General features: G+C 45.2%; 1 protein-coding gene across 1 annotated transcript in view; it reads left to right on the forward strand.

Annotated features, from left to right (window-relative positions):
* Positions 1–15686, forward strand: part of LOC134945336 (cytochrome P450 2K1-like) — a 119332-nt gene that overhangs the window by 29793 nt on the left and 73853 nt on the right. The window contains exons 3-4 of the mRNA XM_063934540.1: positions 7681–7830; positions 10807–10967. Coding sequence (XP_063790610.1) covers positions 7681–7830; positions 10807–10967 — 311 coding nt within the window. The remainder of the gene's footprint in view (positions 1–7680; positions 7831–10806; positions 10968–15686) is intronic.

Genomic DNA, 15686 nt, shown 5'->3' on the forward strand with positions numbered 1-15686 from the left:
GCCTCGCTAACCTTCCCTGCGTCTAAAGTATTAAACGCTATTTGAAAAATTCTGAGTGTAAGGATTCCAGATCCCCAAAAGGGTTCTGGTTACTTTCCTCTTCCCTGGGGAGGATAGAAAGATTTGGGAAAAACCCGCCCATAGTTGATGCATCTGTGTCCAAACTGTCAAAGAGAGGGTGTTTTACCTGTCCCGGGATCTGCCGCGTTGAAAGGATCGACACTACGCTCAGATCCATATACACGGCTTCGGGGGCGATACTACGGCCTACCATTGCCTGGGCATGGATCTCTAAAGCTATAAGTAGAGGTGGCACGTTACTTGAAACAATGGAAAGAAGTAACATTGAATTGTTCTTACGTAACATACTGGATTCTGCAGGATTTACGGTGGAATCCATGAAAGACCTGGGTTCGATGGCTGCAGGAATATCCTCCATGTCAACTAATAGGCTAATAGGACTCTGGCTGTGCCAATGATCTGCCGACATGGAATCCAGGAGAGGTGTGGAGACCCTACCCTACACAGGTCAGGCTCTCTTTGGGGAAGCGTTGGATGCGTGGATTTCCACGGCTACAGCGGGTAAGTCTCCGTTTATTCCCTCAGCTGCGCCTGCAATGAAGAAACCCTTTTCTTCAGCTGCATCACAGTCATTTCGGACTGCCAAGCCAAGTAAGGCCAAATCGTCCAACACCTTCTTTAGGGGAGATCGGCCAAAATCCAAGAAACCTGCTGCTGCGGGTTCCTGGGTTTAGAAACCTGCTTCAGATACACCAAGGTCCTCAACATGACGGTGGACCACGCGGCCTGGAAGTGGGGCCGGTGGGGGCGAGATTCAGACATTTCAGTCACGTGTGGGTGTCATCCAGCATGGATCCCTGGGTGCAAGATATGGTGTTCAAGAGGCACAGGCTGGAATTTCAAGATCTCCCTCCTCACCGGTTCTTTGAATCTGGTTTGTCAGCTTTGCTGGCAGACAGGGCTATCCTACGGTAAGCCATCCAGAAGTTGGTGGAGGCACAGGTTACTGTGCCAGTCCCACCCCATATGCAAGACAAAGGTTACTATTCAAACCTTTTCCTGGTACCGAAACCGGATGGTTCGGTCAAACCCATTCTGAACGTATAATCGCTAAACCCTTCCTGAGGGAGTTCAAGTTCAAAATGGAGTCTCTAAGGGCGGTGATATCATTTCTGGAGAAGGGGGAAATTCCTGATATCCCTGGATATCAAGGAAGCGTACCTCCACATTCCGATTTGGCCGGCGCATCAAGCTTAACTCTGAGGCCCTGCCATTTGGCCTCTCCAGAGCACCGAGGGTATTTACCAAGGTGATGGCGGGGATGATGGTTCTCCTCCGCAGACAGGGGGTGAACATACTTTCATATCTGGACTATCTGCTGATAAAGGAATCGTCCAAGGAGAAGCTGTTACAGTCCATTGTTCTCAATCTACTCAGAGAACACGGTTGGTTCCTGAATTTTCCAAAATCATGATTGGAACCAACCAGGAGGCTGTCCTTTCTGGGCGGAAGTGCAGAGGGAGTTTCTGCCAGGGGGGAAAAAGTGTTGGTGATACAAACTTATGGTCCGGGATGCCCTGAAGCCAGCCCGGGTGTCGGTTCATCAGTGCATTCGCCTTCTGGGACAGATGGTGGCCTCTTATGAGGCTCTGCAGTACGGGAGGTTTCCTGCTCCGTCCTTTCAACTGGATCTCCTGGACAAGTGGTCGGGATTCCATCTACACATGCACCAGAGAATACGTCTGTCGCCAAGGGCCAGGATTTCACTCCTCTGGTGGCGGCAATTACCTCACCTTCTGGAGGGCCGCAGGTTCGGGATTCAGGGCTGAAGCTTTCTAACCACGGATGCAAGTCTCCGGGGCTGGAGCGCAGTCACTCAAGGGAAAACCTTCCAAGGAAGGTGGTCAAGTCTGGAAGCCGGCCTGCCAATAAGCATTCTGGAACTATGAGCCGTATACAACGGTCTTCTCCAAGCGGCCCCTCTTCTGAGGAATCGGGCCATTCAAGTGCAGTCGGACAATGTAACAACAGTGGCTTATATAAACCGACAAGGCGGAACGAAGAGCAGAGCTGCAATATCAGAGGTAACAAGAATCATCCTCTGGGCAGAAAAACAAGTGTTGGCGCTGTCAGCAATCTTCATGCCAGGAGTAGACAACTGGGAAACGGACTTCCTCAGCAGACATGATCTCCATCTAGGGGAGTGGGGTCTCCATCCGGAGGTGTTCAAGGAGGTAACAGATCATTGGGGCGAGCCCCAAATCGATATGATGGCCTCTCGTCTCAACAAGAAGCTTCGGTGGTATTGTTCCAGGTCGAGGGACCCGCAAGCAGTGGCGGTGGATGCCCTAGTGACTCCGTGGGTGTTTCAGACGGTGTACGTGTTTCCTCCACTCCCCCTCATTCCAAAAGTTCTCAAACTCATAAGGAGAACAAGAGTTCAGGCAATCCTCATCGCTCCGGACTGGCCGAGAAGGGCTTGGTACGCAGATCTTCTGGATCTACTGTTAGAAGAGCCGAGGCCTCTGCCTCTTCGGGAGGACCTGCTGCAGCAGGGGCCATTCGCCTATCAAGACATACCACGACTACGTTTGACAGCATGGAGGTTGAACGCCAGATACTAGCTCGGAAGGGAATTCCGAACAAGGTTAAGGTTAAGAAGTAACGTCAAAACATTACCATCGTATTTGGAAAAAATATGTATCTTGGTGTGAGCCCAAGAAGTTCCCTGCGGTGGAGTTTCAACTGGGACGTTTTCTCCTCTTCCTGCAAGCTGGTGTGGATATGGGCCTGAGGTTAGGATCGATAAAGGTCCAAATTTCGGCCCTATTCATTTTCTTCAAGAAACAGTTGGCTGCCCTCCCTGAGGTTCAGACTTTTTTGAAGGAAGTTCTGCACATTCATCCTCCCTCTGTACCACCTACGGCGCCTTGGGATCTTAAAGTGGTGTTGCAGTTCCTTCAGTCGGACTGGTTTGAACCTCTTCAGGAGGTTGAGGTCAAGTTTCTCACGTGGAAGGCTGTTACTTTGTTGGCCTTAGCTTCTGCTAGACGTGTGTCGGAGTTGGGGGCTTTGTCATGTAAAAGCCCATACTTGATCTTCCATGAAGACAGAGCTGAGCTTCGGACACGTCAGCAGTTTTTTCCGATGGTTGTGTCAGCATTTCATATCAACCAACCTATTGTGGTGCCTGTTGCGACTGACTCCTCAATTTCATCAAAGTCCTTAGACGTTGTAAGGGCTCCAAAAATCTATGTGAAGGAGGACTGCTCGTCACAGAAAATCTTACTCTCTGTTTGTCCTGTATGATCCCAAGACAATTGGGTGTCCTGCTTCTAAGCAGACGATCTCTCACTGGATCAGGTTCACTATCCAGCATGCATATTCTACGGCAGGCTTGCCGTGTCCTACATCTGTTAAGGCCCACTCTACTGGTAAGGTGGGTTCTTCCTGGGCGGCTGCCCGGGGGGGCTCGGCCTTACAACTCTGCCGTGCGGCTGCTTAGTCGGGGTCGAACACGTTTGCAAAGTTCTACAAGTTCGATACTTTGGCATCTGAGGACCTTAAGTTTGGTCAATTGGTTCTGCAGGAGCCTCCGCGCTCTCCCTCCCGTTCTGGAAGCTTTGGTACATCCCCATGGTACTAATATGGACCCCAGCATCCTCTAGGACGTAAGAGAAAATAAGATTTTGGTTACCTACCGGTAAATCCTTTTCTCGTAGTCCGTAGAGGATGCTGGGCGCCCGCCCAGCGCTTCGTTTTCCTGCAGTGGTCTTCTGGTTCAGTACAACATTGTTTTTAGTTTAGTACTGCATTGTTACTTGGTAAGTAATGTTTCAGCGGTTGCTGAGTTTCAAGCTAGTTAGCTTGGTTTGCCTTGTATGTGTGAGCTGTTATGAATCTCGCCACTTTCTGTGTAAAATCATTTTCTCGAAGATGTCCGTTTCCTCGGGCACAGTTCTAGACTGAGTCTGGTAGGAGGGGCATAGAGGGAGGAGCCAGCCCACTCTCTCAAACTCTTAAAGTGCCAATGGCTCCTAGTGGATCCATCTATATCCCATGGTACTAATGTGGACCCCATCATCCTCTACGGACTACGAGAAAAGGATTTACCGGCAGGTAATTAAAATCCTATTTTATTTAACTTAATTAAGAAGTCTCTTTTCTTCTACTATCTTATATAACTAATTACTACTGCAGAAACAAACAGTAACTGCCTAAATACAGAGATTATTTTCTTTCTAGCAACTACTTTAATTGAAGGATACTCTATCTCTTCAACTTATGGTAAACAAACAATTATGTAACAAAATGTATTTTTTGAGATTTAGGAGCAGATGTCATGAAGTTCGAGTTGGCCGAACTTGGCCTTTTTTTTAAAGTGGCAATCATGTACAAGGCATGGTTTTGCTTTATAAATGATTGCCGCTATAAAAAACATCCCAGTTTAGCCGGGAACTCGCACCACCGGTCTACTCTGACTTCATTAAATATGGCCCTTATTATGTTTATACACATGATACAAATCAGATGAGATATATCAATTAAAATCTGTTGCATCTGCATAGAATGTAATAGAATTGTGTTATGGTGATGTAGGAGTAAGAGCAGATTATACGGTACAGAGAATTCAAATGCTGTATTTACACAAACAGGTGTCGTTTTACTACATGGTCAGTATAATTGGTAACTGCCTTCCTCCCCCCCAAACAAGTTCTCTCTCGTTCTCCGAGTTCTGCATTCCCCAACAAGGCCATCGGGAGCTGAAATGGGCCCAGGCACTGAGCGGTCGTGGCAAAATCTTTGAAGGCTTGGTTAAAGTATGGCATACTCAGAACCGGATACTTACAGGTGACCGGCTGATGGGATGTCGGCTGTCACTATACCAACAGCGGTATCCCGTCAGCCGGAATCCCAGCTGCGAGTCCCCTTGCGGGCTCGCTGCACTCGCCATGCTTCGGGTCTGAGTGAGGATATGGGGCTGCGGTCTGACCGCCAGCATTTCCCTGCCTATCAAGATTCCGACATCAGTATTGCGAATGCTTGGATCCCGATAGGCGGTATATTAACCGCATCCCCTCAGAACAGGGAGACAGCTCCAGGGCAGAGGGGTGTGGCTGCATGGAATGCTCTGTTTCTCTGCCCACTACTGTCAGCAGTGCCTATATAGCAGCACAGCTGAGCAGCGCATTGGGCAGTAAGAGGGCACTGCAGCAGCAGCAGTCTCCTCTCTCTCACTGCCCAATGTGCCGCTCAACTGCGCTGCTATACGTGTGCACCCAGCGGTAGTGGATGGAGCAGTGATGGAGACCAGAGGTGCCGAGAGGGATGAGGGAGGGGGTATTATTTAGCCGAGCCTCTACATCTGGCCCGGGTAATTAGTACCTTCCGCCCCCTTCTCATCGCCTCAGTTCCCCGACCTCACAAAACATTTGGGCATTTCGCCTGTTCTGCATGTCAGAGTCGCATGTTTTTCATTTAACTTTCAAAACTAAGCTAAATCGTCTACTTTGTTGCCATTGGAGACTGTAGCAATTCAAAAAATGTTATGGAAACTACTGTATAAAGCAAATAAACAGAACAGAGACCACGAGAACATGCATAAAATAGATATGTTGAAAAAAAGCTTGTTATAAAAAGATCTAAAGTCTACAATATGCAGCGTTGATGGACAGACTATCTGCCCTATAATCAAATTACAGCAGTGTGGGACTGGGGCACGAAAGGCGCATCGGGGGAATGTGAAAGGTACACTGTGCAAAATGTAGTGATAGGGGCCCATGTTTAGCGGTGTGGCCATCAACCACTGAGGCTTGGCTATTAGAGATTGTATGATTTGGGACTCTTTATAAATAAATATAGTAAATAACAGTGGCGTACAGTAACTACAAATTTTGGTCCCCACTGCCAAAAAAGTTTCTGGCGACCCCCCCCCCCCCCCCCCTTCCATGTGATAAGTGAAGAATCTGCGTGTGCAAAAAGGGGTGTGGCCTCATTGCAAGGGATATGGCATTGCACGCCCCCACACATTGGCCACCACAGGAAAAAAAAATCCTGATTAATGCTAGTGTGCCTTGAGGACAAAGGTTGGGAGATACTGCTCTACATATTTCACAATTTATTTTTTTTTGCAGTTTTTTTGTTTGCAGTTTTGTATAATATATGGTGATATATATTCAAACTATTTTGCTAATTCTCAAAATAAAAATTAAATTGTCACTGACTAGTAAGATTGTTTTCAGATAACCTACTTTTTCTAACCTTCATTTTCAAGATCTCTACTGTCTTATTTGTAAAACATTGCGTTTTCCGTCATTTGGTATCAAGTAGAAATGTCAATAAAAAAAGTTAAATGTTGTTATTAGAATACATTAAGAGTAGCTTCAGAATAAGAGAATAACTCTAAATAATAGGTTTTAATGTTTAAGGTTCCGCATAGGAATATGTGGGGCCTTTCACTGTTACCTGTATACAAGTAACAGTGAATCTTGAAATACCCAAGATACAGTAATGTAAACTGACATACAATATTATTAGAACAACACAGAGGATGTACCTGACAAAGTAGAACGCGGATTGGGGTCAGGGAATGGGCAGCCCGCTTTACGCTGACAGGATCCAACCGCAAAAATTGCTAAAAGGATGCGGGCGCATGTGCAGCGCCCGTCCTGCGCATGCACCCACATTTTATGCTACTTAGCAGAATTTGCAATCCAACCTGAATCAGGTAAGTCCACTTCATTGTAAATATTTACAATCATGCAAAACAGGAATCCTGGAGCACATAAGCGGTTCTATGGCTGGGTACACACCGTCACAACATCATTATGCTGACACAGCAGCCGATCCAGATAAGCATATACACTTACCGATTGGCTTCTCGATGTGTCAGTCTCGCACACAGCTGGACGGGCATTTGAATTTGCCCGACTAGCTCTGATGTCAGCCTACGCACCAAGTGTATAGGTAGTTGGCAGACCGCCAGTACACACAGCATACCTCCCAACTGTCCCAATTTTTGCGGGACAGTCCCGTTTATTTGGGACTATCCAGCTGTCCCACCCGCAGGCCGCAGTGTCCCACAATGGTGGGTGGGGCAGTTGGGAGGCTCTATCACTCGCTGCTCTGCTAAGCATAGAAGCGGTGAATACACGCTGTGAGCATGCGCACAGCGTCTATTCACGGGGAGACAGAGGGAGTGGGGCATGCCAGCAACTCATAGAGCGCTGGGCATGCCCCCTCAGTGACGAAAATGCGGACGTGACTTGCGAACGCGACACTCCTGCGAAGCCATGCCCCTTTTCCCAGCGGGGCCCGGCTACGCCGCACCAAAGTCCCTCTTCATCCGAACATAAAGTTGAGACGTATGCACACAGCCAGATGCGCAGATATATCTTAAGATACATCAGCCATCAGATGTGCTGCACAGCCGTTGCGATATGTCTGTGAACAATTTCATTCACAGACATATCGTTTTCCTACACCCACCAACGCACTATCAATTTTTCAGCTGTTCGTTCGAATGGCCGATATATTGCCTAGTGTGTACCCAGCATAACTCTTACGCATAGATGAATCTGACTTCTTCCTAGCCTGGTCAATTCATGGTATACTGTAACTACCGTATAACATTCTCAATTGCCATTGCCTGTATTTCAGGAATAGTATTTAGCAATGGAGAATCATGGAAATCTACAAGGAGGTTCACACTGTCAACACTTCGAGAATTTGGAATGGGGAAGAAATCAATTGAAGAGAGAATTAAAGATGAATTAAATGCTTTTATAGAAAACATCAAATCTCACAATGGTAAGATAAGTTGCCTTTAGGCACAGAGTAGACTATACCCAATCAGGGATATATATATATATATAGTGCATTCGGAAAGTATTCACAGCTCTTCACTTTTTTCACATTTTGTTATGTTACAGCCGCATTCCAAAATGGAATAAATTCATTTTTGCCCTCAAAATTCTACACACAATACCCCATAATGACAACATGGAAAAAAAAAATTTTAAGATTTTTGCAAATTTATTAAAAATAAAAAACTAAGAAATCACATGCACATAAGTATTCACAGCCTTTGCCATGAAGCTCAGAATTGAGCTCAGGTGCTTTCTGTTCAGGTGCCACTGATCATCCTTGAGATGTTCCTACAGCTTATTTGGAGTTCACCTGTGGTAAATTCAGTTGATTGTACATGATTTGGAAAGGCACACACCTGTCTATATAAGGTCCCACACTTAACAGTGCATGTCTGAGCACAAACCAAGCATGAAGACAAAAGAATTGTCTGTAGACCTCCAAGACAGGATTGTCTCAAGACACAAATCTGGGGAAGGGTACAGAAAAATATCTGCTGCTTTGAATGTCCCAATGAGCACAATGGCCTCCATCTTTCGTAAATGGAAGAAGTTCAGAACCCCCAGGACTCTTCCTAGAGCTGGTCGGCCATCTAAACTGAGTGATCGAGGGAGAAGGGCCCTACTCAGGGAGGTGACCAAGAACCCGATGGTCACTCTGTCAGAGATACAACAGTCCTCTGTAGAGAAAGGAGAACCTTCCAGAAGGACAACCATCTCTGCAGCAATCCACCAATCAGGCCTGTATGGTAGAGTGGCAAGATAGAAGCCACTCCTTAGAAGAAAGCACATGGCAGCCTGCCTGGAGTTTGCCAAACTGCACCCGAAGGACCCTTAGACCATGAAAAACAAAAGATTGAACTCTTTGGCATGAATGCCAGGCGTCATGTTTATAGGAAACCATGCACCATCCCTACAGTGAAGCATGGTGGTGGCAGCATCATGCTGTGGGGATATTTTTCAGTGGCAGGAAATGGGAGACTATACAGGATAGAGGGAAAGATGAATGTAGCAATGTACAGAGACATCCTGGATGAAAACCTTCTCCAGAGAGCTCTTGACTTCAGACTGGGGCGACGGTTCATCTTTCGGCAGGACAACCCTAAGCACACAGCCAAGATAGCAAAGGAGTGGCTTCAGGAAAGCTCTGTGAATGTCCTTGAGTGGCCCAGCCAGAGCTCAGTCTTGAATACGATTGAATATCTCTGGAGAGATCTGAAAATGGCTGTGCACCGATGCTTCCCATCCAACCTGATGGAGCTAGAGAGGTGCTGCAAAGAGGAATGGGTGAAACTGCCCCAAGATAGGTGTGCCACTGCCAAGCTTGTGGCATCATATTAAAAAAGACTTGAGGCTGTAATTGCTGCCAAAGGTGCATCAACAAAGTATTGAGCAAAGGCTGTGAATACTTATGTACATGTGATTTCTTAGTTTTTAATTTTTCATAAATTTGCGAAAATCTAAAAAAAAAAACTTTTTTCACATTGTCATTATGGGGTATTATGTGTAGAATTTAGAGGGAAAATAAATTTATTCCAATTTGGAATAAGTCTGTAACATAAAAAAATGTGGAAAATGTGAAGCGCTGTGAATACTTTCCGGATACACTGTATGTATGTCTGTGTGTATATATATATATATATATACAGGTTGAGTATCCCATATCCAAATATTCCGAAATACGGACTTTTTTGAGTGAGAGTGAGATAGTGAAATCTTTGTTTTCTGATGGCTCAATGTACACAAACTTTGTTTAATACACAAAGTTATTAAAAATATTGTATTAAATGACCTTCAGGCTGTGTGTATAAGGTGTATATGAAACATAAATGAATTGTGTGAATGTACACACACTTTGTTTAATGCACAAAGTTATATAAAATATTGGCTAAAATTACCTTCAGGCTGTGTGTATAAGGTGTATATGTAACATAAATGCATTCTGTGCTTAGACTTAGGTCCCATCACCATGATATCTCATTATGGTATGCAATTATTCCAAAATACAGAAAAATCCCATATCCAAAATACCTCTGGTCCCAAGCATTTTGGATAAGGGATACTCAACCTGTACTTTACATGCATATAGGAGCACATACATCAACACTTGGAGAGTGATAAAGTGGAGAGAGATAAGATACCAACCAATTAGCTCCTAATTGCTATTGTACAGACATTGGGGTAGATGTATTATACCCGCACGCATCGTTGGGGTCCTCTAGTGGCAACCGGCAGCACTGCACACAGCAGTAACAGCAGCGCACTGCCCCATGTCTGCTTATAGTGACCATCCCTAGTCATGGGGGTAAATTTACTAAAATTGGAGTTCTATTTAAGATGGGATGTTGCCCATAGCAACCAATCAGGTTCTACTTCTCATTTATCTAGCACCCTCTGGAAGATAATACCTGGAACCTGATTGGTTGCTATAGGCAACATCCCATCTTAAACAGAACTCCCATCTTAGTAAATTTACCCCATGGAGTGTTCTGGGTACTTAACCCCTACCCTCCTGCATGTACCACTACCAATCCTGTCTGTTTCTTCAAGTCTTGCTTGCTTTCATCCAGTCAAATAATACAACTTCCACAGGGGAAAAGTGTGTACTGGTGGTATATGACAATGGGCAGCATGCAACCCATAGGGCAGAGGAAGAAGGCCATCCCATTGAGGAAACCTGAGATAACATAGAGGCTTCAACATGATGCGCATCCAGGCGTTCAACAGGTTAAACCACATGCACAGACATCTAGGTGGGTTTACATTAAAACTCCAATTATGCAATAAAATCCTGGTCAGAAGATCTATGAATGTCACCCATATCTCTGTTTCTAATGCACTAATAGATGATATTATAGTTTCTTATCTACCCCCAGTATATTTATTCTGTCTTCCCTTTCTCACTCATTGCTTGTTATAGACAAACCATTTGATGCAACCATTATATTGAACAGCGCAGTGTCCAACATAATCTGCTCTATTATTTTTGGGAAAAGATTTGAGTATGGTGACAGAACATTTATAAAGCTAATTGAACTGACAGCTGAAAACGCCCATCTGATTGGTGCACCCAAATTAATGGTAAGAGCCATGTTTATAATTTGACTTTTATATACTACTAGCTGGAGTACCTGGCGTTGCCCAGGATTTTAAGAATGTTTGTTTACAAAAATTAATTTAAATATTAAACACACAGTATAAATAACAATACGCTCATATGTAAAATTTCACAATCTTCGCTTGTAAACTGTGGATTTGTATAAAAAGACAGAAGGGCAGAAGCACAATTGTTTGCTTTTATATTTTACATAAGTACCTAGATAGATCCTCCTCCCCCAAACACTCCACAGTTTCTTATATAGCGCAGCACATTATGTATTTCCTGATATACTCTGTGCTGCTGTGGGACCGTGCTACTTCCACTATATAACTCTCAGTGTGTGGGTTTGTGCTACCTCCATTCCCCTCCTCACATCATGTCACTGGCCCTGTCACATGCAGCCCTGTCATCACTGACATATCATGCATGTCCTGATATAGTCTGTGCTGCTGGCCCACCCCTAGGGGTGCTAGTGGTGTGTTACCCCCACAGTGTTTGTTCCCAGAGTGTAAGTCATATGTGTAGCAAGTTTGGTGTAAATTGGTTCAGGCATTCCAGAGTTATGCTGTCAGCTGAAAAACTCTGTGCTGCTGCCTCAACCCTAGGGGTGCTAGGGGTGTCCTACCCCCACAGAGTTTGTTTCCAGATTGTAAGTGAGATGTGTATCAAGTTTGGTGTAAATTGCTCCTGCCCTTTCATAGTTTTACTGTCTCCTGAAAAACTCAGTGCTGCTCTCCCACCCCTAGGGGTGCTAGGGGTGACTGTCTAACCCCCATAGAGTTTGTTCCAAGATTGTAAGTCAGATGTGTTCCAAGTTTGGTGTAAATTGCTCCAGGCCTTCCACAGTTTTGCTGGCTGCTGACATACTCTGCGCTGCTGTCCCACCCCTAGGGTTGCTAGGGGTGTCTGACCCCCATAGTGTTTGTTTCCAGAGTGTAAATCATATGTGTATCCAGTTTGTTGTAAATTGGTCTAGCTCACAGGTTCTCAAACTCAGTCCTCAGGACTCCACACGGTTCATGTTTTGCAGGTCACCTTTAGATTTTTAAAATGTGACAGTTGGTGATTCACAGTGCACCTGCCGGGTGACATGGAAAACATAAACCGTGTGGGGTCCTGAGGACCGAGTTTGAGAACCACTGGTCTAGCTATTCGGGAGTTATGCTGTCTCTTGAAATACTCTGTGCTGCTTTTCCACCCCTAGGGGTGCTAGGGGTGTCTAACCCCCACAGAGTTTATTCCAAGATTGTAAGTCAGATGTGTACCAAGTTTGTTGTAAATAGCTCCAGGATTTCCATAGTTTTGTTGTCTGCTGAAATACTCTGTGCTGCTTTTCCACCCCTAGGGGTGCTAGGGGTGTCTAACCCCCACAGAGTTTATTCCAAGATTGTAAGTCAGATGTGTACCAAGTTTGTTGTAAATAGCTCCAGGATTTCCATAGTTTTGTTGTCTGCTGAAATACTCAGTGCTGCTGCCCGACCCCTAATGGTGCTAGGGGTATCTAACCCCCACAGAGTTCGTTCCAAGATTTTAAGTCAGATGTGTACCAAGTGTGGTGTAAATTGCTCCAGGTCTTCCACAGTTTTGATGGCTGCTGACATACTCTGTGCTGCTGTCCCACCCCTAGGGGTGCTCGGGGTGTCTGACCCCCATAGTGTTTGTTTCCAGAGTGAAAGTCATATGTGTACCAAGTTTGTTGTAAATTGCTGCAGCCATTTCAGAGTTATGCTGTCTGCTGAAATACTCAGTGCTGCTTCCTCACCCCTAGGCGTGCTAGGGGTGTCTTCCCCCCACAGTGTTTGCTGCCAGATTGTAAGGCATATGTGTACCAATTTTTGAGTACATTGCTCCAGCAATTCTGGAGTTATGCTGTCTCCTGATATACTCTGTACTGCTGTCTGCCCCCTTAGGGTTGCTAGGGATTTCAAATTGTTTTAGTTGCCTCCGCCATGTTTTAATAGGCTTGTATGTGAAATTTCACGATCTTCGCTTGTAAACTGTGGATTTGTATAGAAAGACAGAAGGACAGAATGACAGCTTTTCATTTTTTATATATTAGATGGGCCTAATTCATGTTTGTACGCAAGGGCCGATGTTCACACAATTGAGTGATTATCGGCAGACTGCGCATGTGCTGCGATCGCCATGCACATTTGCCAAGGTGCTGCTGCGATCCCGCACCCAATGAGGATTTCAGGGAGAAATGATTGACAGATGTGACCATTTGGGGAGAGTATTCAAAAATGCAGGCAAGTGTATCTGTTTTCTGGGAGTGTAACTGTTGTCAGCTGTGAGCTCGTACATGCTAAAACATGGCACCTGCTTGTGTACTGCTGTGTCCAGTCTGCGTAGCCATAGACCACCCCTTAGCCTCGATGTTCCTCGTTTTTGTGTGTAGGCTGCGAATTAGTTTGTCATGGCTCCGGTTGGCGTCTCTTCATTTCTGGCCATCAGCTTCACTTGCTAACATTAGCAGTTCCATAGTTTAGAAAATCGCAATTGAATTTGTTCACAAACATGGATTAGGCCCTATATACATATCTTTTTATGTTTAAGTAGCATTTATCATCTGAAAAATCATTTGGATGTGCAGAGCCGGCCCTAACCAATATGATGCCCTAGGCAAGATTTTGGCTGGTGCCCCGTAGCACCGCCGCTGGTTCTGCCTCTGACCTTGCACCTCTTTCCCAGCACCATCACCCCTCACCCATAGCAGTCCTTGTACCCCCTATATTTTAAATAGGAACAGTTCGCACATTTGACGCACAGCCCAAAAAGGGGCATCTTCTTGCTGGGAAGGGCCATGGCCACACAATAGTAACCCCAATTCCAATTACGCCACACAGTACTGCAACTTTATTCACATTTGATCATGCGATAGTGTCCATAATTCATATTACATCCCACAGTAGTATTACTTTACCTTATAAACATTACTCCTCACAGTAGAGGCCCTTATTCACATTACATCACACTGAATTGCTCCTTATTCACATTCCACCACACCTTATTGCTCTTTATTCACATTAGACGACACAGTAGTGCCCTTTCTATATTCAATGCCACATAGTAGAGCACCTTATACACATAATGCCACACATTAGTAATGCATTTATACACAATTCCACACAGTAATGCCCCTTACACATATGAGACACATTAATGTCCTTATAAACATAATGCACCTTACACATTATGACAACCTTTATTAATGCCCTTTTACATATAATGTCCCTTACACATATGCCGCACATTATTAGTGCCCTTATACACATAATGACACACATAGTGCCCCCCTACACATTTGCTGCACATTATTAGTGCCCCTATACACATAATGACACACATACAGTAGTACCCTGTTACACATATGCCGCACATTAAAATTGCCCTTATACACATAAAGACACACATAGTGGCCCTTTACATATATGTTGCACATTATTAATGCATTTTTATATAACACACATAATGCTCCTTACACATATTCCGAACACTACTGCACAACCAACCCACTCACATGCACACAGCACTCACACTTCCACTAACACTGTGACCTCTGCCTCTGCTTGGATACAGATGTGTCCTCACAAATCTTGCATCAATGCTAACGTCGGGCACCTATTTTTAATGAAAATACATCTTATTTGCATTGCTCTGTGGCTAGGATGCACAAGCAGATTCTGCTGATTAAACTGATATGCAGCATGCCTATATACTGTGTGAGACTGAGTCTGTATCCTCATATGAAATGCTACATACAGAATATAGGCATGCCGCGTATCATTTTAATCAGCAGAAGCTGATGATGCCCCTAGGCATAACAAATGCCCTAGGCAATTGCCTAGTTTGCCTATGCCTATGGCCGGCTCTGTGGATGTGTAGTACACTTGACAGATACAGGAGAACAACAGCCAAACAGAGTGGAAATACGGTGGTGGGGGTCAGGGGCGTTTTAAGAGAGGAGGAGGCCCGTGTTCAGCCTCCTCCGTTCGGTCCCCCTCCTCTCTGCCCGGAGCGCTGTAGTGTCTGAGCTCTAGAGGGCTCAGACTCTACTGCGTATGCACAGATCTCTGGGAAAATAGCGCGGCGGCCATTTTCTCAGATTTCTCTGCACTGCATCCATTATAGAAACGCCAGTGGTGGGGGTAGATATTGCGCTGTACAAGATCTTTGAGCAAGCCCAAAGGGAGAGTATGGGGGTCCCCTGAATGACTCCTGAAAAAACCGAGCAATGAAAATGTTTACTCTCCATTTTTTGGGCGCTGGATCGTAAACTACCTATTGCTAGGTGTAAATAGTGAAGATGCTTGTAGATAAGATAAAATATCACATTTAATAAAAAGCAGACATATGAAACAACATAAATTGTGACAATATGAATGAGCACGAAGATAAAATCGTCAGGTGTATCACATAGATGGCAGGGGGATAATCATACCGATGGACCCGCAGGTGTAGAATAAAGCAGAGTACCCCTGGAAATACCCTGCTGATGGCTCCTGTGATTTAACCGTCCATGTGATCCTCAACGTCCAGGAAATCCATCCAGTGGGAAAAAGGCACAGTGGGGCAAATCCAACGCGTTTCGGGACTCGAGGCTACAGAATGGTACCCAGAACAGACGCCAGTCCTCTGCCCAGAGCGCGCTACACACCCGACTTCCGTGTAGCGCGTTCTGTAAGCGGAAGTCGGGTGTG

The sequence above is a fragment of the Pseudophryne corroboree genome, chromosome 7, assembly GCF_028390025.1.
Source record: "Pseudophryne corroboree isolate aPseCor3 chromosome 7, aPseCor3.hap2, whole genome shotgun sequence".
In the NCBI taxonomy this organism is placed as follows: Eukaryota; Metazoa; Chordata; class Amphibia; order Anura; family Myobatrachidae; genus Pseudophryne; species Pseudophryne corroboree.